At 39.7% G+C, this 27,589-nt stretch overlaps 1 protein-coding gene and 1 pseudogene across 3 annotated transcripts; both read left to right on the top strand.

Moving 5' to 3' along the window:
* The first annotated feature begins 190 nt into the window (after positions 1-190).
* On the top strand, positions 191-12,402 carry LOC110051012 (uncharacterized). 2 transcript variants are annotated; one of them, XM_089298478.1, is made up of 9 exons: positions 191-657; positions 5,399-5,492; positions 6,665-6,943; positions 7,409-7,479; positions 8,115-8,204; positions 9,240-9,737; positions 10,525-10,578; positions 10,873-10,926; positions 11,662-12,402. In XM_089298478.1, exons 2-9 carry the CDS (start codon positions 5,468-5,470, stop codon positions 11,743-11,745), a joined length of 1,155 nt encoding a protein of 384 aa, XP_089154604.1. In that variant the 5' UTR covers positions 191-657; positions 5,399-5,467; the 3' UTR covers positions 11,746-12,402. The 2 variants fall into 2 exon arrangements, with proteins under 2 accessions (XP_089154604.1, XP_089154605.1); XM_089298479.1 differs by lacking the exon at positions 191-657 and having other exon boundaries at positions 676-5,492.
* Positions 12,403-13,193: 791 nt separating this feature from the next.
* LOC110050988 (uncharacterized) lies at positions 13,194-26,339 on the top strand (annotated as a pseudogene). The gene is made up of 8 exons (XR_016209943.1): positions 13,194-13,980; positions 16,811-17,101; positions 18,675-18,750; positions 20,338-20,427; positions 21,670-22,170; positions 23,283-23,339; positions 24,370-24,423; positions 25,262-26,339. The product of XR_016209943.1 is annotated as an uncharacterized LOC110050988 (transcript).
* The last annotated feature ends 1,250 nt before the right edge of the window (positions 26,340-27,589 follow it).

Here is a 27,589-nt window from a genome sequence, read left to right as displayed (position 1 = left end):
AAAAAAAAGAGGCCACTGGTAGTCTACATATATAGACCATGATATTAAAAAAAAAAATGATATAAAAAATCGATAGACTCAAGGTTTATATTTTATTTATTTATTTTATTTATTTATTTTATTTGCTCTTATATTTCATTTAAACTTTTTATTAAATTATCGGGTGTTTACTCCGCGCAGTCAAGCTTTTTCTTAGTTTCGTGCAAGCCAACAATCCTCTCGACTCACCTGACAGGCTTGATCACGTGCTCCTCCCGTGCCGTTATGTGCATGTCGTGGTTATGGCCGGGGAGGGGTGAGTCAGGGGCGTGCCACAGGCTTAGAACAGCGTTGATACTGTGATGGTGACACTGTGATGAGCATTTCTTTATTTAACAACCCTACCTGAGCGACATTTCAATGATTGTTGCAGTTTTGAACCTGCCCTGGGCAAATTCGTGGCTAAATAACTTACATTAACTCCCCCTTAATTGGTATTCTGTTTATTTTGGTAGTCTGTTGAGAGGTGGTTGTACGGGTCATTGGAAAGCACGTTCCGTATCCGGAGCTCTCAATATATATTCAGGGCTGGCTAAAATGGAGTAAGGGATAAATCCTGATCGGGACTAAAATCTGATGACAAGGGAATCACTTTTAACTCTTTTCATGATCCCTGAGGTAAGTGAACGGGTTTGCCTCATGTCTGGCGTCGTTTGATTATTTCAAAACTACCCGACGGGTCGAGAATTCTAAGTATTTCTAGTTTATTTCAGAACTATTTAATATCGCTCGTGTATCGCCATTATTCAGGAAGTTGTGTAGTTATTTCCCGGTTAGGTGTGTATTCCTCGGTCATCACGGCGCGGTGTTACTTGGTCAATTCTTTACTACTCCTATAGCTTGCGTACGTCTCTATCAGTGTCAAAGTGAACAGACAACAACCACAATTGTAGCTCTATTTGCATGACCATAAATACATACAGTGTTGCAAAAGCTTTTGTAAATTAAAACTAAAACGGTAACGATTATCGTGATCGTATAATAATGTTGTGATATAGCAATCAAGTTACACTGGTTTGATTTGGAAGTAGAATATTGCGTAGATCAAAGCAAGATGAAATAAATTTTTGAAGTGAGTTTTGTACTGTATAATTTGCCGGGTGTAATTGCTTGGTCATGCAGTTGGTATTTAATACTCGGTTTATTAAGTTATGTACTGTATTATCTGATCAGTTATTACTCGGTCAGTTATGTAACTTATGTACTGTAGTACTTGGTCAGTTATGTGTTACTCGGTCAGTTAATTTGTACTATGGTACTTGGTCAGTGATGTATTACTTGGTTGGTTGTGTACTGTATTACTTGGTCAGTTATGTATTACAAAATTAGTTATGTACTGTATTAATACTTGTTCACTTATATATTTATAGTCTTGTATTACTCGGTTAGTTGTGTACTGTATTACTTGGTCAGTTTTCTATTACTCTGTCTCAGTTAGTTATGTACTAGGGGTAGGGGTGGGTGGTGGTACCGAGATACCTTGGCTATTTAGGTATGCACCCAAAAGGTAGGGTTTTTCAGCTCTTTTGGTCATAAATAGGGTATCAGTTTTGGCCACTTATGGATATGGTTTTGCACTCTTAAGCCTTGAATTGGGTATGTTTTTAAGGGGAAGCTACTTTTTAATCATTATCGATTACCATCAACAAAAGCCCTTCATAAATTATGTTAATGACAATTTAACATTGGTCTGAACTAGGGAACTAATTATAAGCCACGTCTGAAACAGGTTATTGATAGGGCCAGGTCATAGAGAGGGTATCAAATTTTTGGTGAGGTCACAAATTGGGTAAGAGTTTTGGGAAGCATACCACACCCAATTTTTCTGGGAGTACCCACCCCAGGATTATGTATTACTTGGTCAGTTATGTATTACTCAGTTAGTTATGTAATTTACTATATGGCTTGTGTTTGAAGCTGATTTAATGCACACTCTAATTGGCTAATTCTAGGGCATTATTTCCCGGTAATACCCAACAGGCGATTACAGACCTACAAAAACAAAGCAGAAAGTCCATTTAACAAGCAACTTATTTTAAAAAACCTTGAACATTCAGTCTCAACGGGAAAATCTCACACCTCAACCTTGCTGTATTGACCAGGCTATTGCTCGGCCAACATGGCGAGGGCTTGGCTTGAGATTTTCCTGTAAAGACCCCACTCTCAGTTAAAAAGTATTTAGTATTACTTAGTCAGTCTTACTTTACTCAGCTAGTTATGTACCGTGTTACTTAGTCAGTAATGGGTTATGTGTTACTTGGTTATTTATGTACTGTATTTTATACTGTACCATGGAAAATACAGCCAATCAGAATACAGGAAAGCCATTGTATATTCGATGGCATTTCATCCAACCTTCCCATCATGCCACTGTATTTTCTATGGCATGGTATAAAATAGTTATTCAACGCTCTCTTGTGGCATACTAACCTTTTACTAACCAAGCGTGAGGGCAGCACTGGGGAATATTGGTCCTAGGTTGTGACAGTATGGACCGAGCATATAGCTACTGGTCTTTATAAAAATGACCAAGGGCCAATATTTCCCAGTACGGGTCACCCTCAAGCAAGCTAGTAAGTAGTTTATTATATGAACTAGAGCTATGCTTGTTTATTGAATTTGCCGGCTGTTGAAAACAAACAATACACAGCTTTAGACCATTTCCATGGAAACGGTCTGTACGCAAAATCCAAACCAAGAAAGAATCAATCAGTACGCTCGAATTTACCTCAAGACTACCCTGGCGTATAAAAGTGAGTGTGTACACCAAGAAAATACAAGTGACTTGAGGGGTATATTTCCATGTTATCCTACCAAACAATGTTGCATAACTAGTATATATTACTTGGTCTGTTTTGTATACTAATCTTGTATTGGTCATTTAAGTATTTTCTAAGGCAGTTATGTACTACTCATAGAGGATATTACATGGTGGCGAGAAGATATGAATTTTATGTTCGAGTGACACTCACGGGTGAGTGCAGCAAACGAGTGAGATATTGTTTTTGCCACAAGAACATAAAATTCATATCTTCGAGCTAACATGTATTGTTCTTTTTATTATATAGACATGCTGATGACGCCGTTTTTGTAGATTTTGTGAAGATCTCTGACCACTTTCAGAAGATTTCTGAAGATTTTCCAAAATTGTTCTGAAGGCCAGACAAACATTTCCAGGCATTTTCCGAACATTTCTAAACATTTTTTGAAGATTGCTGAAGACGACCGAAGAAGATCTGAAAATGTTTTGATCATACACCAACAAATTTAAGCTGGCTTAACACAGTTTTTGATACCTGTGTTTCACTCACCTTTTTCTCTAAAACCCTTGATCTCTCGGTCGCCCAAAATGGCAGCAAGCAAGTTAACAACACAAACTTTGGTTTTTTGATAGTTAAGCTGATGTATGTGCCATTGCCATGGCAACACGAATAAAAATAAACAGGCCTTTAAAATCGGTTTTGCTTATTTGTAGAAAATCTAGTCTTTAGATTTTCTTTATAATTTGCATGCACCAAGCTTGTAACGATTCTCACAAGTTAACACCATTTTGCTAATAATTTAACAGAGAGATCTTTAATTATCCCTTGTTGAAGGTTTACTGGAATAGAGTTTCCTTTGTTAAAGTTCAATTATTTTCAATACTCCAGTTACTTATTTCCTAAAGTGTTTTCGTGCCAAATTTCGTGAAATTCTAATGGGTGTTTCTCGAGAAATAGGCGTATTTCCGAGAGTGCAAATTTTCATTCAATGGCAATTTTTTGACTTACTATGCATGTGCTGCATTTAACTGGGTTCTTTCGGTAACAAAGAAAAAGCTGAGAATTGCTAAATTATTTGCATCTTTACCTTTTCTAACATACATTTGTGATAAAAGACTAAAGCCATCAATACACTGCGTTCAATTATAGAGAAAAATAGCACAGATACTGCGGGTGTTGAGTAAATAAAATGATCGCTCTATTGACGGCATGTTTGTTTTTTGAAATCCTTGTGTGCGCGCTGAATTGCATCAGCAAAAGCACGCGCGAAAACTGTGTTCGACCACCGTAAGTGTAGTTAAAGGGACAAAAGAGAGATGTTATCAAACGTGATGTCTTCACATGTGAGGATATCGTATCTTCACATGTGAGGATATCATATCATTTTTATCAATTTGTTACCACTTGGTATGCCACTGACTTTTATGTAATAAATACAGATATGTATTACTTGGTCAGTTATGTATTTCTCAGTCAGCTCTTTATAATCTTGGTCAGATATAGTGTATGTCTGATTAAAGCCTCATTACTTGGTTGGTTATGTATTACTCGGGCAGTTGTGTATTACTTGGTCATGAGTTATGCATTTTTGGGCCAGATCTGTATCACTCAGTTTTATCATATGACAAAGTAGTCTTGAGGTAAATCCGAGCATGTGTCTGATGGTTCTTTCTTGGTCAGGATTTAACCATACGGACCAAATTCGTGTAGTTTTTGTTTTTGAAAGCTGTGTAGTGCCATATAATGAACTTAAACAATATTTGGCCAGTGGTATATTTCTAATGTCATCACTGACTAAGAAACACACAACTGACCGAGAAATAAACAAATGTCAGTGTCAGTAAATTATCCAAAGCCGATGGGGTACGTAACTGATCAAGTAAATGCACTGTGAACATGCTCAGATGAGTCGACATAGTGAATTATTATTTGTGAAATAAACTAGAAATATTTAACATAATTGACCTAGGTAATTTAATTTGAAACAAACTGTGCACCATACACATCAACATTTACTGACTTTGTGTTTCAACTGCTGCGAGGTTTATTAGAATCTGTTGCCCACAATGACATTTAGAGCAAGGTCATTGTGCAAAAGACTGTAAAAGAGTTTTTTATGTCATAATTTATAATTTACAAAATAGGTATATAAAAGTACAAATGTAATATGCAGTCCCAGAAAACATTCATATTCCCCCGACAGAACAGATAATAATTATCAATGGACTGTACCACTTACAGACTTTGACTTTGATGGATCATTTTAACCACTCTTCGAAAAGTTAAGGTGGCTCTGAACCCCACGTACAGATTTTTTGGAAAGTTTGTCAAAAGTAGTGTCTTATTCGGTTTATCAAAATTTGATAATAACATATGGGGGTCGCAAAGCTCGTTTTTGTTTATAGTAAGTCATTCTGTTGCTATGGTAACCTATTGTGGTGGGAAAATGATAACGACGTGGGCACCAATAATTGGGCATTTTTAAAATATAATTAATGGTATATTTTGTATAATTTGGTAGGACTTCCGACCAGTTATTGTATTAAAAATCCTCTTTATTGACATTTAAACAATTTTCAATCTCGCTCTGTATAAAGATTTGCTGTCACCAATAAGCCATCTCCAGAGTTGTTGCCAGTAAAGTAAAGCTATATAAGTGAAAAAGAATGGCTGGTGCTTCTGAGAATGAGGGTAAGAATATTGAGCTTATTTCTGCATGTGAGCCATAGGGCTGTGGGTTGTGTGCTAGGGGGGAGGGAGGTGAGGGAGGGGGGGAGGGGATTGGGGGAGTGCCTGAAGGAGGGGTTGCTGTCACCTTATTCATCAGCTCGATGCATCACTTCTAAGATGTATAGGTGTTGTTGAAAACAGGCCACGTTTGCTATGATTTAACTGATAGGACTGACTTACTACAATATTACCCTGCCAATTAGAAAATACACTCTCGGGAAAACCGTGGTATACTGGATGGTACAATTATTCCACGACCGTGCGTTGGATAACAGATGATAGGCCCGGGGGAGGTACTCCCTTATATGGGATATATAGGTACGTGCGGCCCCAAGGGGTAGGGATTTTCAGCCGTTTTGGTCATAAATAAGGTGTCGATTTTGGCTATTTTGATCTTGAATAGGGTATGGTTTTAGCAGTCTAGTCTTGAATTGGGTATGTTCCTTCGAGGAAGCTACTTTTTCATATTATCAATAAGACCGTCAACAAAAGCCCTTCGTAACTTATGTTTATGGCAACTGTGCCAGCTGCAACGTTCGTAAATAGGGTATCACATTTTTGACCAGGTCATGAATAGGGTAGCAAAAATCGCAGATTTTGTCCCTGAAGGATCCGAATTTTGTAATACATGTACGGACCGCTGAGATGGAACGCTAGAAAGAGTTTCGGCAAATTGCTCTTCCAAAACATTGCGCAGTTTCTTCGGTTTTTTTGCAAGTTTATGGATGGAGCCGCAGGCGAGCTTCATAAACGAGCACAAAAACAAAATAATAATAATAACTCGACAAATATTATGGACAGTACAGAGAACAGTTCTTCGTCCCGTAGATGTGCCCTCTCTCGTCGAGCGATTTTTGCAAGGTCTGAAATAGAGAAATCTTCGGAAGCGGTTAATTTCGTCCGTGAGCTCTCGGTGCGCGATCTGATTTCCAAATGTTCTTTTTCCTCGTTTAATTTTGTCGCTGAAAAAATATTTCATCTTTGAATTAATTTTTAGGGCAGAGATAGAAGTAAAAAAAATCCCAACCCTGTTGCCTTTAATGGAATTGTGATGACCCGCTCGCCTTCCCTATAATTTCGCATAAAGAACTTAAATTCCTTAATAAGAGTGATGTGTTTTTTTTTGTTTTCAGGAAATTCCAGTTTTTTGCATCGACTGACTGAGTATGAAATTCACGGTCGTCGTCTTCCCGATGATATTGGAACAAGATGGAAAGGTTTGGCACGAGAGCTGGGGTTCAAAGAGGCCTTTATTACCGCTACTGAGAGTGAGAAAGATTGCAACAAGGAATGCTGCATCGCTCTTTTGGTGAAGTGGATGGAGCAAGAGGGAGAACAAGGAGCCACTCGTGAAAAGTTAGCTACAGCACTGGCAAACATAGGACTTCAAACCTTGGCTGACAGATTGATTGGTATGTGGTCCAGGCTCGTTTCTCTCAAGCCAGACCAAAACAGTGAAAAAATAACACTGAGGATAGATTATGGTATAACCCCCATCCGTTGAGGTACCAGCCCACTTAACGCATTCACTATCAACGTAATAATTAAGGTACTAAGGAACATAAAATAGATTTTTTAAATCAGACAGAGGGATGAAATCTTGAAAAAACCCTCTCAAATGAAGGGAAAAGGTGAAAAAAAAAAAAAATTATAAAATGAAACAAAACTAGGAAAACTAAATCTTAACCAGTCGCTTCATAACCAGTTTATGACTACTATTCAACAAAATTAACATGTTATGCTTGTAGTATAATAAACCGAAATCAGTCTAACTTGTGAGGGGCGCTGATTACGCCCTGAGACAAAGCTTATTTAATCCTGCCCCGGTGTCTGTAGTTTATTGGAGAATGACAACTTATTCCCCTCTTCTGTTACAGCTCCGTTAAACAGGAGGTTTACAATCCCTATCGAGGTTGAAAAGACGATTAAGCTAGATGACGCACACCAGGTAAGTTGACTTCACTCACAGATCGGTCACCACAGTGTAAAACTAAAATGTTGCCAAGAGGTTGAATGCTAAATTATTGAAACCAAGTACAACTAGGGAAATCATTCACTTTGGCCAGTGTCAAAAAACACAGACAGTGAATCAAGTGAACCAATCATTCACAGCCCAAAGTAAACGCATGTACTAGCGCGAAGCGCGCAAAAACGTGTGAGTGAGTTACAATTAGTTTTGGTTTTATTTGTGATTGGATCAGAAAATAGTGCCAGTTTTATTTTTAATTTTCGTTTGACGTGGTAATGCAAAACCAAAGGAAAAATGCAAATCGCTTTCGACACTCAAGTGAAAACAGCTCTGACATAACAATATGAAATACATTATTGGAAAACATCGTGGTAGTGGTGATGAGAAAACCCAAAAAGAAACCAAGCCTTTAGAAATCCCGGCAATAATTACTGAAGTAATCTACAAGCTGGTTAAAAAGTTCCTGCGGGTATTGATGATATGTTTGTCAAGAGATTGCAAACTCTCGGATAGGGGGAAGTAGAGGAGGGAGGGGGCGGGGGAAAATACTTGTGTTCGGTCTTGTCCTGAGTGTTGTGACATGGCTCATTTACTGTGCATTGTTTTTGACTTAGACTCAGATCATGCTGGCCAGAGACAGCACTGGAAGAAAGAAGTTCCTTGTATGGGAGAGTGAAGAAAACGAATTTGAGACTCTTTTTGAGGTATTACTAAAATGCATATGGAATTGACTGCAAACTAGGCGAATGGGCAACTGACGAAATTCCCCTGTTATTATATAGTCAAACGTGACTACTTTCGTTTGAATCGAAAAAGAAAAAACAACAACTTGAAATTGTATACCTCGCTATCTCGAACTTTTCACTGTCTCGAGCTCAAGTCATTTTACCTTAATTTTGGGCATATTTTTCAATCATTTATTATTGCCTGTCTCAAACCTTCGCCATTCAAACATTTTTTCGTTTCCTTTGAAAGTTTGAGAGAGCAGGATTCAACTGTGTGTACGAAAACAAAAAACCAAACAGATAGGTCGAGGGGTTTATAATTCAATTTTTGTCCGTTACGTGAAGACTTCAGTTCCGTACCTAACTGACTGCTAATCTACCGTCCCTTGTTACAACAACAGAAGTTTTATTGAAATCAAAGGAAAACCATTTCCGTGGTTCGTGAAAAGACTGGGCAGCTGGGACACCCATCTGACGTCATCACATCCAACATGGTGGGCCGGGAGACTGGAAACTGAATAGACCAATTTCGATATATTAAAATTCAGCCTGAAACAATAGACCTCAGTACGAGGCTCTGGGGAATAACTACAGAGTTTGTGGGGTTTATTCCCCAGAGCCTCGTGCTGAGGTCTATTGTCTTAGACGGAATTTTAATGTATCGAAATTGGTCTATTGAAAACCCCAAAATGCCTTAAATTTCTGTCAGCAAAACTGTCAGTTTAGAGAGCATTTCTAACAATTGGAGAAAAATTGTGTGCAGCAGTAGAGGCTGGGGTTTTACTGAGGCTTTTTGAAAGTAACTGGCAGTTAGATTGTAGGCACAAAAATGCGCGCTGCTTTTTTTTTGGGGTAAGATATTTTAAAAGAGGTCAAGGTACCTCAAAATTCCAACTAGTTATCTCGCTATATAGATATAAAAATGCTGGCACGGAGTAACTACATGCAAACGAATTACAAAGATAAAACCTCGGCGCGTCTTACTTGTTTGTTAATTTTTAATTTCCTTGTAAGGAACTGGATAACTCTGCTAATGCCACCATCCAGATTACAGTAAACACACCTGAAGAAACGAAAATCATGAAATCATCAGAAGTCAAAGATCTTGACATTTCTGAGGAGCTCAAAAGTTTACAAGAAAAGCTCTCAGACATAACGTCAAGTCTCGAGAAAGGCGAGCTGAAGGAAGAATCTTTCCCCATCACTAACAAGTTAGAGTTAATCAACAGACATAGTAGAACCCTTCAAGAACTCTACACTAAAGTCACTGGCATGACGGGCGAAGCTTGCAGGTGCGATGAATTGGTGAGAAGAAACTTCTACGACTTCACGTACCACAGTTTAAGAGCCGTACATAATAATCTGAGTGCACGAGCTGCGGACCTACAATCAGCAGAACCAACCATTAGAGAGAAGGAGAAAGAAACACTAAAAAGCCTATTATCATACCAAAAAGGCAGAGAAAAGCAAGTCGAGCAGTTGGAGAAGTTATGGATAGGGCTTTTCTCACCGGTATGTAGATGCGAAAAGATGTAAAAATAAAAGTAAATGATGCTATTCAACGGGCGTAAGACGTAATCTTAGACTAGCAGACGGCTCCTAATTTCTGGTTCCTGATCTTCTTACTGAAGGGTTCTTTATTTATAGTGGCAATCATTTTCCATTTTCATTTCCTGTTAGGATATAGATTTTGACCATTTTGGTCTGAAATAGGAGATGTTTTTGCACGCTGGCCTAGACTGATTTTTCGCCCAATGAAAAGCAGGGAATTTAAAGCCCTTCTCGACTGGTTTCGTACTTGAAATGGACTCCATTCCTGGTTAACTGATCTGAGGCCTGCCGAGCGTGAGGTACGGACGCCATGAAGAGAAAGAAGGACATTGTAACTGTCAGAGAACCGCACAATACTACCTGGTCTCCAGCCTATTAAAGAGTTGAAGCTGTCGGGAAGCGGTCAATACGAATATTTCTTATATTACTCGTGTTTGTAGGCGATATAACACGTGCTGTGATTGGCTAATTCTAAGGCATTCTTTCTCACCCCCCCCCCCCCGCCAAAAAAGTAAAAAGCTATTGCTTTGTTGCTTGCTTAAACATTTTATATAATAAACAACTTACTAATCACGAACATTCGGTCTTTACAGGAAAATTTCAAACTTTGGCATTGCCGTATTGACCTCGCTATCGCTCGCTCAACACGATAAGGTCTCGGTTTGAGATTTTCCCCTAAAGACCTCACTCTCGGTTAATAAGTAGTTATTAAATACTGAACTATTTTATCCTATGTTTATTCATGCAGATTACGAGAGCACATTCGGAATACGCTCTAGCCAAAGGGAACACACCCCGAAAGGTGAGACTGAAACCAAGAGCTGAGTGGTGTTAAAGGTTCTTACTTATAGTTGCATCCATTTTCCTAAGCCTCCTAATAAGATATAAAGAGTCGGGGTGGGAGGGGGGGGGGGAGGGGAGGGGAGGGGTGAGGTATCCAGAGCGTGAGACAAGGGCGAAAAGGAAGGACAAGTGTAGCTGTCAGAGAGCCTTGCAACACTTCCAGGTCTCCAGTCTATCAGTGACGTGAATTTGTCGGAAATATTCAATTTGAATATTTAAAGCTAAACTATTCTGTCACACTTTTGTCATGCAGATGGTGAGGGCAAATTCGGAAGGCGCTCTAACCAAGGTGAAAGCAAGAGGAAAGGTGAGATTGGAATCAAACAACAGCTGAATTGTGTAATACTTTGAAATAACGTTTTTTTTTTTCCCACCCCAGCTGTCCTCTCCAGAGATGCCCGGGAATGAAACTGTATGTGATCACCCAATGAAAGACTCCTGTGAACCCCCCCCCCCCCCCCCCACCCCTCACTCAAGCATTCAGATTGTAAATTGAAATGAAAAGGTGTAACTATACACTTAAACGATTTCACTTCTCACTTCCTTGGAAGTAAATCTCGCTTAATAAGGGTTCATCAGGAACTAGCTCGACGCTTACTAGAAACATAAATTTATTCAAATACGGACGAGTTGACGCACTATAACAGAAGTTAGTCTACTTTGAATATTTTTTTACCATCAGGTTAATTGCTAAGTGAACATGAATATTAAATTTGTGTTTGTATGTTTTTATCAGCCGTTACTTTCTATTTTGGACTCTTATCTGTCATCGCCTTTTCGAGAACAAAGTGAAACTTCGTGCTCTAAATTTTGGGTGGCATAAGGGTCAGGACTTGAAACATCTCTCCACGGGACGGTGGCCGGTTATAAGGGTTTTCTTTATAGCATTTTACTGACAATAATTTTGGAACTTTGATAACTGACCGCTTACGAAAGGATGGCCGCTTACTAGAGGTTCAACTGTAACCGGGTTGTATACTGTTAGTTTGGTAGCTTTAGCCCACAGAACTACATTGTAAGCTCCTTGTGTTTCTTCTTTCAGTACCAATTTACCTGGGTTAAACGGAAAAGGGAAGATAATTGTCCTGTTCTTGTCTCATTTTCGGAGGCTGGAGAGGAAAATTAAATCAGAGAGTCAAACGTCAAGAGATATCGTCATCAAGAGAAGAGTTTAAAGGTTCAAGGGAATCTGGTTTTGCCAGGGCATTCAAGAAAGCACTTTCATAGGAAACCAATTAAAAGCAATTTTGACATTCGCAGCATTACATGGTGATGACGTCATTCTAACAGAGCCGCTGCACAAACCTTCCCAGGGCCGTCTCCTTTGGGAGGACGTAAAAACGCCCAAGGTGTGCCGAAGTGGTTATTGGAGCAAAAATATTTCACATCTTTTTATGGGAAAAAATATCGCTTCAACCTTGGTCAATAACTTCATTTCTCTAAATAGCTGCTCTTATGCTTTCTTTAGCTGTTTTAATTAGAATAATAGAAAACATCATAATTCAAATTTGGTACAACACATCTTCTGATGCTCTTTTTATTGTGAAAGTTGTGACGTCTTTTTTTCTAATATTCGAAAGAAACATATTCCCCCACGAAAGGGGGCGATGAACAGTAATTTGGTCAATAAATTGCCCATTCTTTCACCGCTGACTAATTGCTAACATTGTTCTGGCCCTCTAGTTTTGTTTCTAACTCAAATAGTTGCCCTTGTGGGTAACAAATCATGTTTGGAATTTAAGACAGAATTGATGTTAAATAAACTTATCAGAATTATTTTTGATATGTTTATATTTGTGAATTTTACACAATTTTCTTCCCATCGTATTACAGTCCCAGTGTTGTGACCGAATAGTTCGAACACGCCTTCCGTGCCTGTCTTGGCAAACACCCGACAACTTCAGTTTACAAACCTTACTGAAAATAAGACACTTGCATTTAAAACGCGGCGATAAATTTCAAGCTCCCGAAGACATGTGCAGTTTTTCCTTGGGGTTTTTAGTAATATCACAAGGACTTTCCTGAGTCAACCTCTTGAAAACTAATTTCGAAGACCTGTATCGTTTTTGGCAGAAAACAATTGCACAAGACAATTAGCACTGGCGAATTGTGAAGTTGATCACGCTGCGACCTGACAGGGCTGGAAACACGGAACGAGTTAAAGATTATTCAACGCAAACTGACCTCAAAATAATTCTACTTTGCCTTAGCTTTAAAAGAACACATCACCGTTAAATATTTGCTGTAAAAAAGAATTTTAAGCCCATATGGACAAAGCAATCTTGCGCATGCGCAGCTCGTTACACTGTCTCTTTAAAATGTAAGAGAAACCTTTTTGGATTGCAGGTTTAAGTTCTTGGGCTCTAGCGCAACCTGGAAGATGACTACAGGAAATGTTTGGTGGGCTTTTTGGCAGGTTTCTAGGGAGTTTTCCTTGTTCAGTCTTGCATTTATGCAAGCCAGTAATCTTATTGACGTACCTGACAGGAACAACACGGTCCTGGCTGCGTTGTTTCACCGCGGAAATGTAAATGATTTGGAGGGAGGGAGGGAGGGATAGGCGACGGGCGAAGGTTGGTGAGTCAAAGACTTGTCAGAGGTAGGAGTGCTACAGAATGGTAAGTTAGCTACCCTGGGCCAGTTAGATCTGGTAGTTCTTTATACCCGAGCGATATTGTTTTAGGATTATTCTGTTGCAGTTTGGACTTGTTGTTTATGACGTGACAGCATAATCGTTATCTGCATGCATGATAGGGGTCATTACGGGTCACTGATAAGCATGTCCACCATGTCGTGTTCTGGCATTTTGAATAAGGGATAATTCCCGACTAGAGGCTAAATTTAAAACGCGTTACCTTGACGTGATATTATAATAACAAGGAAATCTCTTTTACTTCTCTTCGTTGAGATATGAAAACGAACCTCGCTCAATGTCTGTAGAATTGACGTTCCTGTAATGATGCAGTGATTCTTGTTCGCCGAAGAAAAGTGAGAATTTTGTTTAGAAGATAAATGCTTCGTGACCCGAGAACCAAGGAAAAACCAATATATTTGCTGATAGATTTCCTGTTACAACCGTTGCAAGGAATCAGTTTCCGCTTTGACATCTAGAGCAAGGCAGTTGTGCTAGACACTGTTGTTAGACATCTGCTAAGGTTCGAATTTCGTTTAAGTTGCTGCCTTTTATTACCTTTTAGAAATTCTCTTCATTGCTGCGTGAAAAAAGTAACATCCTGCTCTCTTTACAGATTTTAAAGGGACTTTCATCCGTCAGGTACTGATGAAGCCATCTCCATTGTTGTTGCAAGCAAAGTAAAGTCATACCAGTGACAAAGAATGGCCGGTGTTGCTGAAAATCGGGGTAAGAAGAATGAGAAAGAATCTTTCAGCTTATTTCCGCATGTATCTAGCGGTATATCTTGCGGTACCGGTAGTGGGGAGGGGGGCGGGAGGGAGGGGAGGGAGATGGGAGGAGAGGAAAGAGGAGCAGAGGGCTGCTCCTCTTCACTTTCTTGGGGTCGGGTGCTTGATTAGGTAGCCGAGTCTTCTCATCACAATATGACGGAGCTCGTAGTGGACGAAAGCGAATGTTCAGCTGTGCCTCAGTGGACTGATTACGTTGTTCGCAAGTTGTTCGTTGGGAAGGGAGGGTAACGGAAGAGAATTACATTGAGTTGGGGGCTTGGGAAAGACTTTGAATACATAACGCGGGAAATTATCGTGGTAAATTTTTAATTGCTCGCTTTGTTCCTTTGTTTTTGCGTTTCTCGATTTATTTCTCCAGTGCTTAGTTATCATTCGAATAGATTATGGATCCAAAAGGTATTAGCTGGTATTATAAATCTATAAGAAACACTTGCTACTTGAATAGCGTTCTGCAGGCTCTGCTCTCGATGAACAATTTCTCGGAGGACCTCTCTGGATTACAACACAATCCCAAAAGATGCAACTCGTCAAGATCTTCAGGTTTTAAACTGAAATAATTGGTTACTTTTTCAATATGTAAGTCAATTAGTCTTCTGTTGAAATGAATCAAGCCTATACTTGTCTTTTTAGTAGAGTATGAATGCAAAATTACTCAATAGGAGAATGTGACAGACAGAGAGGCAGTCATTACATCACCATTAAATGAAGCTCAGTAGATTGTACTAGATTCCAAAACATTAACCCCTCTCTTTATTATAAACATCACAAAAAAACCACCTGATCCAAAACGCAATCACAAAAAGTAATTTTATTTCGTTAGATGCCTTTAATAGTTGAACATTTCAATATATTTAATATATAACATACATATATTTTAATGGTATACTTGTTCACTAAAAATCCTATTCTGAGATTGTGCAATGAAATTTCCATTCTATTGTATTTTAACATCCATTTGTCACTTAATCGTGAAAAATGTGAGTTGATAGACAGGCAACAGTTAAAGCTAAAAGCCAAAAGTGCTCTTTTATGATTTACATCATTCTAATCCACCACCATACCATTTTCAAAATTGCTTTTGTGTGGTATGTGCGTAGTGTATAGCACTCTGAATTTCCTTTAACTGTATGAGACTGACGCAGGATTGGTTCGCCCAGCAGCAGCCCTTGTAACTGGCCTGCTTGCCACAGATTAACAGCCAGTTCCAGCAAGGACGGCAGCAGTTTAAAGGTTTAATAAGCGGAGTTTGAAACGATCGTATAAAACACGTGACTAGACCTTTCCATTGCGTGACCAATCTGAGATTACATGACAAAACAATTCAAGACTCGAGTCATTCAAGATCTAGAACTTCAGGCAAGGCTTGAAAACAAAACAGTCTGTATTAATTGATGCGAGGCGACCAAAAATTACACTTACCTTTTCTGTTTTGAAACCTTAATGTCGGTTTTGTTTTGCTATATGCTGAGAAGGCTCGGCTAGCTAATCGTGCCTGGTTTCTAAGCTCCACAAGAAAGTGATCCCCCAAATTTTTTTGCCGACGCAGCACTTGTAAGCTAGTGGTGTTGAAAACAGGCATAATGGCATTCTTTTCGAGTCTTTTGCATGGAAATGCGTATTCCAGTTCTCGATACAGTTAACGATACGGACACTTGATCAACAGAAGCGTCAATAGCTTTATAACTTAAGACGGGGTCGTGAGGTTAATTTTTTAGATTTACGTACCTTGGCTTGAAACTTGAATGCCAAATGTATCCAATGTTGTTTTGATCTGTACGCACGCATCAGTAGACACAGGCTTTTAGCCAAAATTTGAAAGGTGGCCGACCAAAATGTGCTATAGGGCTTGCTCAAAAAAGCAATTAACGGGGCAACATATGAAAAATAAATCAATTTTCTTTAGAAAGTGTCCGTCCACAGGACGCCTGGACACTTATCTGGCTAAAAGCCCTAGTGAACATAATTACTTGCATGACCGGCGTTTTTAAATACTTAATTAGTTCACAAAAAAATATCCTTCTACTTTGCTGCGAAATCGACACTAGAAAACAGCTAAATTAATCTTTCAAAAGAAAAGTTGCTCAATTTACTGGCCGCTGAAAACAGCTTCATTTTTTGCCAAATCGCGCGTCACGTCAAACCATCTGCATAACACCAATCTTTTATTGCTTGCCGATAAAGAAAAGTTAAGGGTAACCTCGCATCAAATAAGAGATAAACAAACGTCAATCTAATCTAGTTTGTTTAATATGGCGCCCGCTAACTTCGGATAGCTGGATCGCAGCACAGAAAACGGTTTTAGGCAGAAGGATGGCTAAGCTCGGGGCTCGGGGCGAGGAAGCTGTCTCTCGGACTTAACTTCTTCTTTTTCTTCGTTCCTTCCGTTTCCTTTTTTGGTCTTTGTTTGTTGCTCCTTTTGTTTTGTTTTCTGTTTCTTCACTTCTTTTCGCACTACCACCCAAAGAACCGAACGCCTGGGGCAGGCTAATCTTATGTAGGTATGTCCTTTTTGGCCATGGTCGAACGGCGCTATGTTGCCTGTTCTGAACTAAAGAAATCGTCGTAAACCTTACCGTCGTAAGCTTCCGGTGCGGGATCGGATAATTTCCAAATACTGTTTTTTCTCGCTCAATTTTGTCGCTGGTTTTATGTTTAGGCTAGAGTTAAAAGTATAAAAATAACTCAACCCTGTTACCTCTAGCTGAATTCTGATGACCCGCCTTCAAAGTCTTCAATTGCTTTACAAGAATGTGCTTTTTTTTCAGGATATCCCAGTTTTGAGGCTTTGCAACCTCTTTATCGACTCACTGAAGCTGACATTCATAGTCGTTATCTTCCCGATGATATTGGAACAAGGTGGAAAGATTTGGCTCGAAAGCTTGGTTTCAAAGAGGCATTTATTGATGCCATTAAGAGTGAAAAAGACTCCAACAAGGAATGTTGCATCGCCCTTTTGGTAAAGTGGATGGAGACAGAGGGAGAACAAGGAACTTGTGAAAAGTTAGCAACGGCATTGGCAAATATAGGACTTCAAAACTTGGCTGAAAGACTGACTGGTATGTGGTTAGGACTTTGAATCGGATCAAAAGAATATACGGATTAGGATAGAGCCGTGGCATAGGTACGATTAACCCGCGTAGCAAGCATTTCCGTACGAAGAACGTTTCCTGCATACCGGCCGCGTGTAAATTTGAGCGAGAGCAAAAAAGTCGACGAATCAGGGGGTGGTGGCGCCACCACCCCCTGCTTTGTCGATGTTTTTGCTCTCGCTCCAATTTGCGCGCGGCCAGAATGCAGAAAAAGCCCACACCTAGCGCATTCAACGTAATTTGAACCAAAAGCCGTTTCTCTCCTATCAGTCGAACATTGTGATTTTATCCCCGATTTTTGAACTATCCACCCCCTCCCCCCATACCAACGGTCGTTTCCCTTGGACTTGTTGGAGGTTGGAAAAATTCGGATTCTATCGTAGTTAAAGTAAAACTTGATGCTTGGAATCCAGTTTGTGAGTTACCATTCAACAAAATTGATGTGTTGCTTGTGCCATAAAACCGAAAGCGCATGCCTAAGCTAAAGATGAAGCCTTATTTAATCCTACTCCATTGTCTGTAGTTATCGCGGAATAACAACTTGTTCCTCTGTCTGTAAAATTTGCTAATAACTTTGTGGCCCTGCCATTTTTGAGGGGTTCTCTCATATTTAGCTTATTAATTTAAAATCTCTGAGCACAGTCGAACCACCACTAACGGGCACCTCTCCGTAACGGCCACTTCTCTACAAGATCCTACAATGGGCCCTTTGCAGCTGGGGTCACGTGACCAAATTTTTCCTAAAAATTTTTGTATTATGGGCTATAACTTAAAGAATGCCAGAAATGGAAAGAGCGCATCGAAAATACTAAAGAGGCCAAGTTTGAGGTCCCAGGAAAAAACGAGTAAGTTTATACCATAGTTTGAATTTTCGGAAAATTTAGAGGATTCGTATGGAAAATGTTGCTGGAGAGCAAGGTCTTGCTCTCCAGCAACATTTTCCCATACAAATCTTCTTATTCTTTCAAAAATTCAGACCATCATAAAATCTCACTCTCTGATGATGGGGGCCTCAAACTTGGCCATTTTGATATTTTCGACATGATTTTCCATTTCTGGCATTCGTTAAGTTATAGCCCATAATTTTATGAAAAGTAGGTCACGTGATGGCTTAGCTGCAAAGGGCCTATAGCCACCTCTCCAAAGCCAACTTTTTTATTTTGTTCCACCGGACAGTCCATACAGTTACGTACTCTTATTCTAACCTCTCTACAACGGCCAGCTCTCCACAACGGCAACAGCCAGTAAACCGTGTCCCAAGTGCCATAATAACCTCTGGACAATGGTCAGTTAATCAAGGACTAAAGAACGGTGTATAAAAACCCCATCTTTTTATTGTAAAAGATCATGAAACATGATCTGTATCCGGCGTCTTTGGTCACTGTTTCTGTTTGGTTTCTGTTTCATTGATAACTAGGAGTGTCATATTACATCCCTACTTACCCATAACGGTCACCTCGCTACAACGGGCACTGTCGATTCCGAGGTAGCCGTTTTGGAGAGGTTCGTCTGTAGTTATGTTGATACTTCTCCATTGCAGGCCCAGTAAACAAGTTCAGCGAGGGAAGAATGTGTATCGAGATTGAAAAGACAATTAAATTAATGACGCAAGCCATGTGAGTTGACTCAATGAAACTGTGGCGTAAGTACAACGCTCTTCAGTCACATAGCAATAAGTATAAAACCAGGAGTATTAACTAGACTAGACGTTTAGTGCAAAATTATTGTCACAATAAAGTACAACTAGGGTTTAAGTTCAATTTTTCAATTAGAGCGGTTTTCAATTGAGTGTCGTTAAACTAGACCCAAAGTAATCACTCTCGCCAATTACAAAGAACACGAACCGTCAATCCAGTAAACCAATCGTAGCTCGATTTAAGGTCATTCCTCACATTTGCATTGCGCATCCTTACTGCGCATAATTTATGGCGTCATGGGCGCGCGCTTGTGCACGCGCATATTGAAAACATGACGGATTTGCCTTGATATTGAGTTCTGTCAGTTGAAAAATGGCTCTAGCTCACCAACGAGCATGGGCACCCCAATTTTTTTTTCAATCGTTGTAATCAACTAATCATAAGCTTTGCGTGAGAAAAGACCGATCTGATTTCTATTGCTGAAAATTGAATAAATAAGAAAAATAGCAGATACACTTTCTATTTTGCTGTCAGTAACCACGTCAAGAAATTTGGTTCAAATTTTTAATCAAGGATTTAGCTTTCTGTCTGAATCAAACTTAAATGTTTATTTGTGTCCGACACAATGTATTGGCTGTAGTTTAATGCGTGTTCTTATGAGTCTGGGCTTACAAAGATGTTACAATTACTGGGAATGCGTTCTTATAATAAGCATTAAATAATGCCGAAATGGGGCATTTTCAATGCCTCACTGCTCCTTGATGAGCATGGGCACCCCCCTTTTTTATTTCAAAATCGAAGTTATCATATGACAAATATTCAGTGGACAAAGTTTGAACAAAAATCTATTGTCACTTTTATTTCAGAGGAATTACCTTAAATGCACGAGGCCTGCGCGAAGCGCGGGAAATCATGTGAGCGAATCACGATTGGTTTTGGTTTGACCACTGATTGGGTGAAAAAGTAGCGCAAGTTCTATTTTTAAATCAATCTAAGCGTTGAAGAACGTTTTTCAATTGAGTGTCGTAAAACGAAAACCAAATCAAGATGACCAATCAAAATTCGAAATCAATACATCCAGTCGAAGCAAAACACGGGAAAATGTGTGCGAACGCCGGCTGATGATTGTTTTTGGTTTTACTTCTGATTGAATTATATATATAATGTGAGGCGAGTTTTATAGACTAAATCATGCAAATCGTTTCTTGTAATAATGCAACCTGAATTACTAAAGCAATATGCAAATTGCTTTCGACCGTTAAAGTAAAACCGTTTTAACGGAACTGTTACGAAATACAATTTTGAAAAAAAATAATGGTGGTAATAGTGAGGTAACCTAAAGAGAAGCCAGGCCTACAGGAATGGAATGATTACAGAAGTAATCTAGAAGCTGGTTAAAAAATCTGCCTCACAGATCCTGACGATAGTTTGTTCAAGAGTTTGTGGAGTCTCCGGTCGATGAGGAGGTGGGGGAATGGTGGTGGTGAGGAGGGGGATGCTTGTGTTAGTTCCCGTCCTAATTGTTTTAGCAGGCGTCATTTACTGTGCGATATTTTTTTTACACAGACTCAGATCATGCTGGTCAGAGACAGCACTGAAAAGAAGAAGTTCCTTTTATGGGAGAGTGAAGAAAACGAATTTGAGACTATTTTTAAGGTATTACTAAAATGTACATGGAATTGATTATAACAAACTAGGCAAAAAGGCAATGACGAGATTTGCCTCATGTTATAGTAAAATGTTTTTTTCGTTTTCAAACTCTCGTTATGTCGCTTCGAGATGGCGGGGTTTAATTATATAAACGAAAATAGAGAACAGATCGCAAGAGGGGTTTTTAGTTCAACTTTTGTCCTTTCCGTGAGAACTTGTCCAAGCCCAAGTGACTGCTAATCCACTTCGTTGTTAGAGCAGAAGAAATTTAGTAAAAAAAAAGTCATTTCCATGGACAGTAAAAGGATCGGACAGCAGGGAGACTAATCCCACCCAACGTGCTGGACCGGAAGATATTCAAAACTCCAAATAGAGGTTTTGCACGGCAGACATGTTTCATGGCAGGAACAAAGAAAATGTTTGCACTCGAAAGAACATTTTTTCCCATAGGAAAAAGAATCTATTGCTCCTACCATGCAAGAATCTATTGTTTCTGCCATGCAACATGGCTGCCGTGCAAAACCTTTATTTGAAATGCGGCTGATATATGTGTCCGTGGCCTATGCCTTTTAAATATATTGCTAGCCTGCGAGGAGGCTCTAATGTTTGGGTTTCGCACTCAAGCGCTGCCATATGCCGAATATCGCAAAGCAGTTTGAAGTTTCAATGATTCGATGCTGAAACGGCCTCCAGACTAAAAAGGTCCAGTTTTTCTGTCAGTTTTCAACCGCAAATGGATATTCCTTACACTTAATAAATCGTTTCAGGCTCAAATTGTAGTTTAACTTAAACTACAATTTGAGCCTGAAACGAAGTCTTACTTTTTTAAGAGCCGTTTGCGAATTCTTCGTCAGAACCTCAGAAAATCAGTAAAGCGATTTCTGTCAACCCAACTTGGCCAATTTGGGCCTTTCTTCTCTTATTCTGACCTTTTCAAAGCGCGTTCGCTTTTAAATTTACCGCTTCGTCGGTTCTGCGCGATGATTTACAGCCAAGGGAGAAAGCGTGCAAAAGTGGAAGTAATAACTTTAACCTAGCTCTTTGAAAGTATCTGGCAATTACATTATTAGCACAGGAGTACGTGTTATATTTCGTGCTGTAAGATATTTTAAAATAGGTTAATTCAACTTAAAATTTTGACTAGCTATCTCGCCATATATGCAAAAATGTTAGGACGGAGTAACTAAACGAGTGACAAAGATGAAACTCAGTGTGTTATACTTGTTTGTTTATTTCTTTTCTTGTAAGGAACTGAAGAATTCTGTTAATGCAACCATCCAGATTTCAGTAAACGCACCTGAACTGGGAACGAAGATCTTGAAAACATCAGGAATCAAAGATTTCGACATTTCCGAGGAGCTCGAGCGTTTACAAGAAAAGCTCTCAAATATAATATCTAATCTTGAAATAGGCGAGCTGAAAGAAGAATGTTTCCCAATCCCCAACAAGTTGGATTTAATCAACAGACATAGTAGAACCCTTCAAGAACTTTACACTAAAGTCACTGGCATGACGGGTGAAGCTTGTAAGTACGATGAATTAGTGAGAAGAAACTTCTACGACTTCACGTACCACAGTTTAAGAGCCGTACATAATGATCTGAGTGTACGAGCTGCGGACCTACAATCAGCAGAACCAACCATGAGAGAGAAGGAGAAAGAAACACTAAAAAGCCTATTATCATACCAAAAAGGCAGAGAAAAGCAAGTCGAGCATTTGGAAAAGTTATGGATAGGGCTTTTCTCACCGGTATGTAAATGCGAAACGATGTAAAAATAAAAGTAAATGACGCTTTTCTTCAGGCATATTACGTATTATAATCCATCAAATATTTTCGCTCGCGCGCGACTGGTCTTAACCCGTCATGTGACCGAATATTCCCCTGCTAAAACTGGGGAATATCCGAGGATATTCCTCAATTTTCAAAACTGCGCGTGTTGCGAAGAATATTTGAAGGATAATAAACACAATAGCCTCCATTTGGCGCAAAAATATGCTCGGATATTTGTCCTTGGACATTTGTTCCTCAAAGCTTACAGTTTTTCTCGAACTACGCTCTCGGAAAACCGTTCGCTTCTCGGAACAGATAATGTCCGCGGACAAATATCCGAACATATTTTCGTGCCAAATGGAGGCTACGGTTTATATCTTAGACAAGCAGCTGCTGACTGCTGATTTCTTGGTTCCTTATTCTCTTACTGAACAGTTCTTTATTCATAGTCGCAGCCATTTTCCTGTGCATCATCGTTGCTTTTCTTTCCGAAAACCGAATTACGACACGAACTTGGTTAAGAGTGAGATGTTAACTGAAGCGCGTGATAAAGGTCTGGTAATGAACTTATAAGCAGCTACTAAAAATCACAGCTAGCTTTTTTTCGTGGAATTCAAGTTCTTGTCTACAAACGCGGTCAAGTACACCTGTTCATGAAACAGAGACAATTTTTAACGAAAAAATACCATGACGACACTTCAGTAAGAGGTTCACAAAGGCAACATGAAGCTTTATATTTAAACTTTTCTACCTTTAGCTGTGACAGAGCAAGAGGGTAGAATGCCCAAGAAGGTCTTAGAATTGGGTGTGCTGTTTACATGAAGGTGATTTTTCAGCCCATGAAAAGGAGGAAATCTAGAGCCCTTCTCGACTGGCTATGTAAATGGAAGTCATTCCTGGTTAGCTGAAGCCGGCAGAGCGTGAGGAATGGGAGCCATGGATAGTTACAAGTGTAACAGTTACAATTAACAGTTACGATTTAACTGTCGAAGAAATTGCCTGGTCTCCAGGCTACTGGTGAAGTAAACTTATCGGGAATATTCAATACAAATATTTAATACGAAACTACTTTATCCCATTTTTACCCCAGCAGATTAAGAGCACACATTCGGAAGTCGCTTTAACCAAAGGAATCACAACCCCAAAGGTGAGATTGAAACCAACCAACAGCTGAGCCGTGTTGCGCCTAAAATATCTCCATCTCGCCTTTCTAGTGTTTTCCAGGTTCTTACTTATAGCTGCAGCCATTTTCCTAAGTCTCGTTCCATTTCTTTCCGAAAACTGAAAGAAGACTCCATCCTCTCAACGAGTAAGATGTAAAAGAGTAGGGGGGGGGGGGGGGTGTTAGGATTATTCTCGAAAGTTATGCAAGCCCTCGACTGTGTCTAGGGTTTGCACTGTCTCGGATTCTCCCAACCCCTCCCTCGTGTTTAGATGAGGCTATGTAAACTCGGAAAAAAAATCAGTTTCCATTTTTTTCCGGGAAGTGTACTTGTCAATTAGATAACATACCTTCGATTCTCGGACTGTACTGGAGTGAGTTTCAGGAAGAGGCCGACAGAGGCTAGGGGCATATAGCTGAAGAAGCTTTATATTTGAACTTTTTCTACCTTCAGCCGTAACAACCTCGTCCCCAGGGTCTCTCTTCCCCGCCCCCGGGAGCGACAGAAGAAGAGAGACCCTTAGAACCATGTTGCATTTGTGACAGAGCAAAAGGTAAATTCAGATTATAAAACGGGTTTTTCTACATATATCGGCGCCAAATGGTATGGTTTTTGAGTGTCTTTTCAGTCTGAAATAGTCTAATATACATTTTGACCAATTTGGTCTTAAATAGGGTATGTGTTTGAGCTCTGGCCTAGAACTGGTTGTGCTGCTAGCATGAAAGTAATTTTTTGTGCAAATAGGTTATTCCTGGTTAGCTGAGGCCTGCAGAGCGTGAGGCACTGGCGACAAGGAAGGACCATTGTAACTGTCGGAGAACCCTACAACACTACCTGGTTTCCAGCCTATTAGTGAAGTAAAGTTGTCTGGTATAATCAAGAAGAAATCACTTTCATGTTGACAGCATAGCCAATTCTAGGCCAGAGCTCAAAAACATACCCTTTTTAAGACCAAAGTGGTGAAGATTTATTCCCTAAAATACTTAACTACTCTATCACGTGATTGACATGCAGATTGTGAGGGCAAAATCGGAAGGCTCCTTAACCAAATGGAAGACAGGAGGAAAGGTGAGATTAGAACCAAACAGCAACTGAGTCGCCCTAGATCTCCCTTCTGGAGATACCCGGGAATGAAACTATATGTGATCACCCAATGAAAAACTCCTCTGTACACACCCGCACCCCCAAAGCAATCAGTTTTAAAATTGAACAGAAGGAACTTTTCACTTTCTCGGGAGTCAATCTCCACTGCATGGCACAGTAGATACAGTCAAACACCTATTATTATGGGAGGTGGCCGGCTAATAGGGGTTGAATTGGCCGCTTAATAAGGAGGTTATAAATAATTAGCTCGAAGCTTTATAGTAGGAACGTCTATTTATTCAAATAGAAATAGTTTGAAGCACTCTACACTGAAGTTTTTTTCCTCTCTCTCTCTTTACTCTGAAGTTAGTGTACTTTGAATATTTTTTACCGTCGGGTTTATAATTGCTTAGTGAACATGGAATCACGTCAAAACAATCATAGTAAACGTGTGCTTGAATGTTTTTATCAGCCGGCGTCACTGTCTATTTCGGACTGTTATCCGTCATCGCCTTTTCCAAAGCAAAGTCAAACCACGCATATAAAATTTTGGGTGGCATAGGGGTAAGGACAATAGAAAACCCTCATCGGGACGAGCAAAAGGTGGCCGCGGCCGCTTCATAGAGGTGGCCGGTTAATAGGGGTTTTATTTACAGCATTTTACTGACAATAATTTCGGAACTTTGATAACCGGCCGCTCAATAAGGGGTGGCCGCTTAATAGCTTATAGAGGTTCAACTGTAACCACATTATATACTAGTACAAGTTTAGTAGTTTTGGCCCACTGAACTTCACTGTAAATTTCTTTTGTTTTTCCCTTCAGCACGAATTTGCCTTGACAAAGCGGATATCGGAAGGTCCTGTGCTTGTCTCATTCTCGGAGGCTGGAGAGGAAAACTGAATCAGAGAATCCGACGTCAAGAGATATCATCATCGAGAGAAGAGTTTAAAGGTTCAAGGGAATTTGGTTTTGCCAGGCCATTCAAGAAAGCTCTTTCATAGGAAACAATTAAAAGCAATTTTGACATTCGCAGCATTACATGGTGACGAAGTCATTCTATTTTCTAACAGAGCCGCGGTACAAACTTTCCCAGGCCCTCTCCTCTATGGGGACGTAAAAACGCTCAAGGTTTTTTTTACTGTGTGCCAAAGTGGAATAGTGAAGTAGAATAACAAAAAAGATTATAATTCAAATTTGGTATAAAATATCTTCTGGTGCTTTTTTATTGTGAAAGCTGTGGCTTATATTTTACTTATATTCGAAAGAGACATATTCCCCCACGAAAGGCGGTGATGGACAGTAATTTGGTCAATAAATTGTCCATTCTTTCATCGCTGACTAATTACTACAACTGTTAAGAGGCTGGCACTCTCTTATGCAAGAAACACGATGCATCTTTCTTGCAATTTACTTTTTTAACAGCGCGGCCTATTGTGAGCGCGGATTTTAAAATGAGCCGTGAGTAGCGCTTTTTTTTGTCGCCTGTTTCCGGCTGAAGTGGAAAGAAAACTTAAGAGGTGGTTTTTGAGCGTCTTGAGTTGTGATGTTATGGCGAACTGGCCGAAACCAGGCGATGAAATGTGTAATGGAATAGCAAAATCAGCCGTTGTTGAAAGTTGGGTTTGAGATTAGGAAGGAAGGAGGAAGGATTTTTATGCACTTAACATTATTCTGGTACAAGATTTTTGTCCACTAAAAGTTGAAATTGCTCGATTTCCTATCGGATTTTGTCTTAATTTTTTTGTGTGGTTTTTGTAGTGTTTTATATGAGCCAGACTGAAAGTTTTAGTTCGAAGCACAGCGATGTTCCTTGTGACGTCACGAGCTCTGTGGCGATCACCGTGGTTTGTGAAAAGCGAGGATAACAAGAGAGAAATAAAAGCCAGTGTTTTTTAATCAACACTCTCTTCACTCTCTCCTTCTTTAAATCATAAAAGAGAAAGTACTCCTGCTGTTCTCGACTTACTTCAAATTTTGGTCTCCCTGGACACCTGGTGAAGCTTACTAGCGCATTATAACCAATCGAGTAGAGAAGATTTTCGCATGTTGCGAGGCGAGATAATACCGCACCGATCGCAATCAAATCGTCCAAGTTCAGTAGAATTGGTTCCGGCAAGAACAAGAAAATGACGACATATTCGTTCAAGCCGAGATACTGTAGACTCCAACAATTCTTCCGAGAAGTGCGACTGTGGCCGCCTAGACACATCGAGCAATGCGTTTCTCTGTGGTATGAGTTGACGAGCCAGGACTCTTGATCAGTTGTCATTTGACCTGCCAGTTACGAAGAAGATGGGCGACAAGGAGTCCACATCACCTGCAAGTCTTTTCGGGACTTGACGGAGAGCATTCAGGAGATTCTTGAAATTGTGCGTGAACTGCAGATCACAAGGGCCATGAACTGACCTGTTCAGCATTGTTCTGGCCCTCTAGTGATTCAAAAATAAATTTATCAGAGTTATTTTTGATCTGTTTATATTTGTGACTTTAACACAATTTTCTTCCCATGGTATTACAGTCCTAGTGTTGTCACTGAAAAGTCCGAGCACGCCTTCCGTGCCTATATTGAGAAACACTTGACACCTTCAGGGCTTGGCGGCTTGGCTCTGTAAAATGCTAACACAACTGAAAATAAGACACGTTGTGCATTTAAAACGCGGCGATAAATTTCAAGCTCCCGAAGACACGTGTGTTGTCGTTCCTTGGCATTTTTAGTGATATCACAAGGACTTCAAGAGTCAACTTCATGAAAACTATTCAATGAATTGCATTTGAAAGACCTGTATCTTTTTTGTCAGAAAATAATTGCACGAAACAATTAGAACTGGCCAACTGTGAACTTGATCACGCTGCGACCCTACAAGGACGGAAACGCGGAACAAGTTAAAGATTATTCAACGCAAACTGACCTCAAAATAATTTAGCTTTGAGAATTCTACTTTCCCTTAGCTCTAAAAGAACACAGCACGGTTAATTATGTCCTGTAACAAAGAATTTTCAGCCCATGTGGAAAAAAGCAATCTTGCACATGCGCAAGCGCACAATCTTGCACATGCGTTACACTGTCTCTAATAAATGTAAGAGAAACCTTTTTGGATCGCAGGTTATAGTTCTTGGGCTTTAGCTCAACCTGGAAGTTGACTACAGGAA

This window comes from Orbicella faveolata, unplaced genomic scaffold (assembly GCF_042242905.1).
Source record: "Orbicella faveolata isolate gen_17 unplaced genomic scaffold, um_ofav_v1 contig_3, whole genome shotgun sequence".
In the NCBI taxonomy this organism is placed as follows: Eukaryota; Metazoa; Cnidaria; class Anthozoa; order Scleractinia; family Merulinidae; genus Orbicella; species Orbicella faveolata.
The sequence above is the reverse complement of the archived record's forward strand: the minus strand, read 5'-3'. Positions and strand labels throughout refer to the sequence as shown.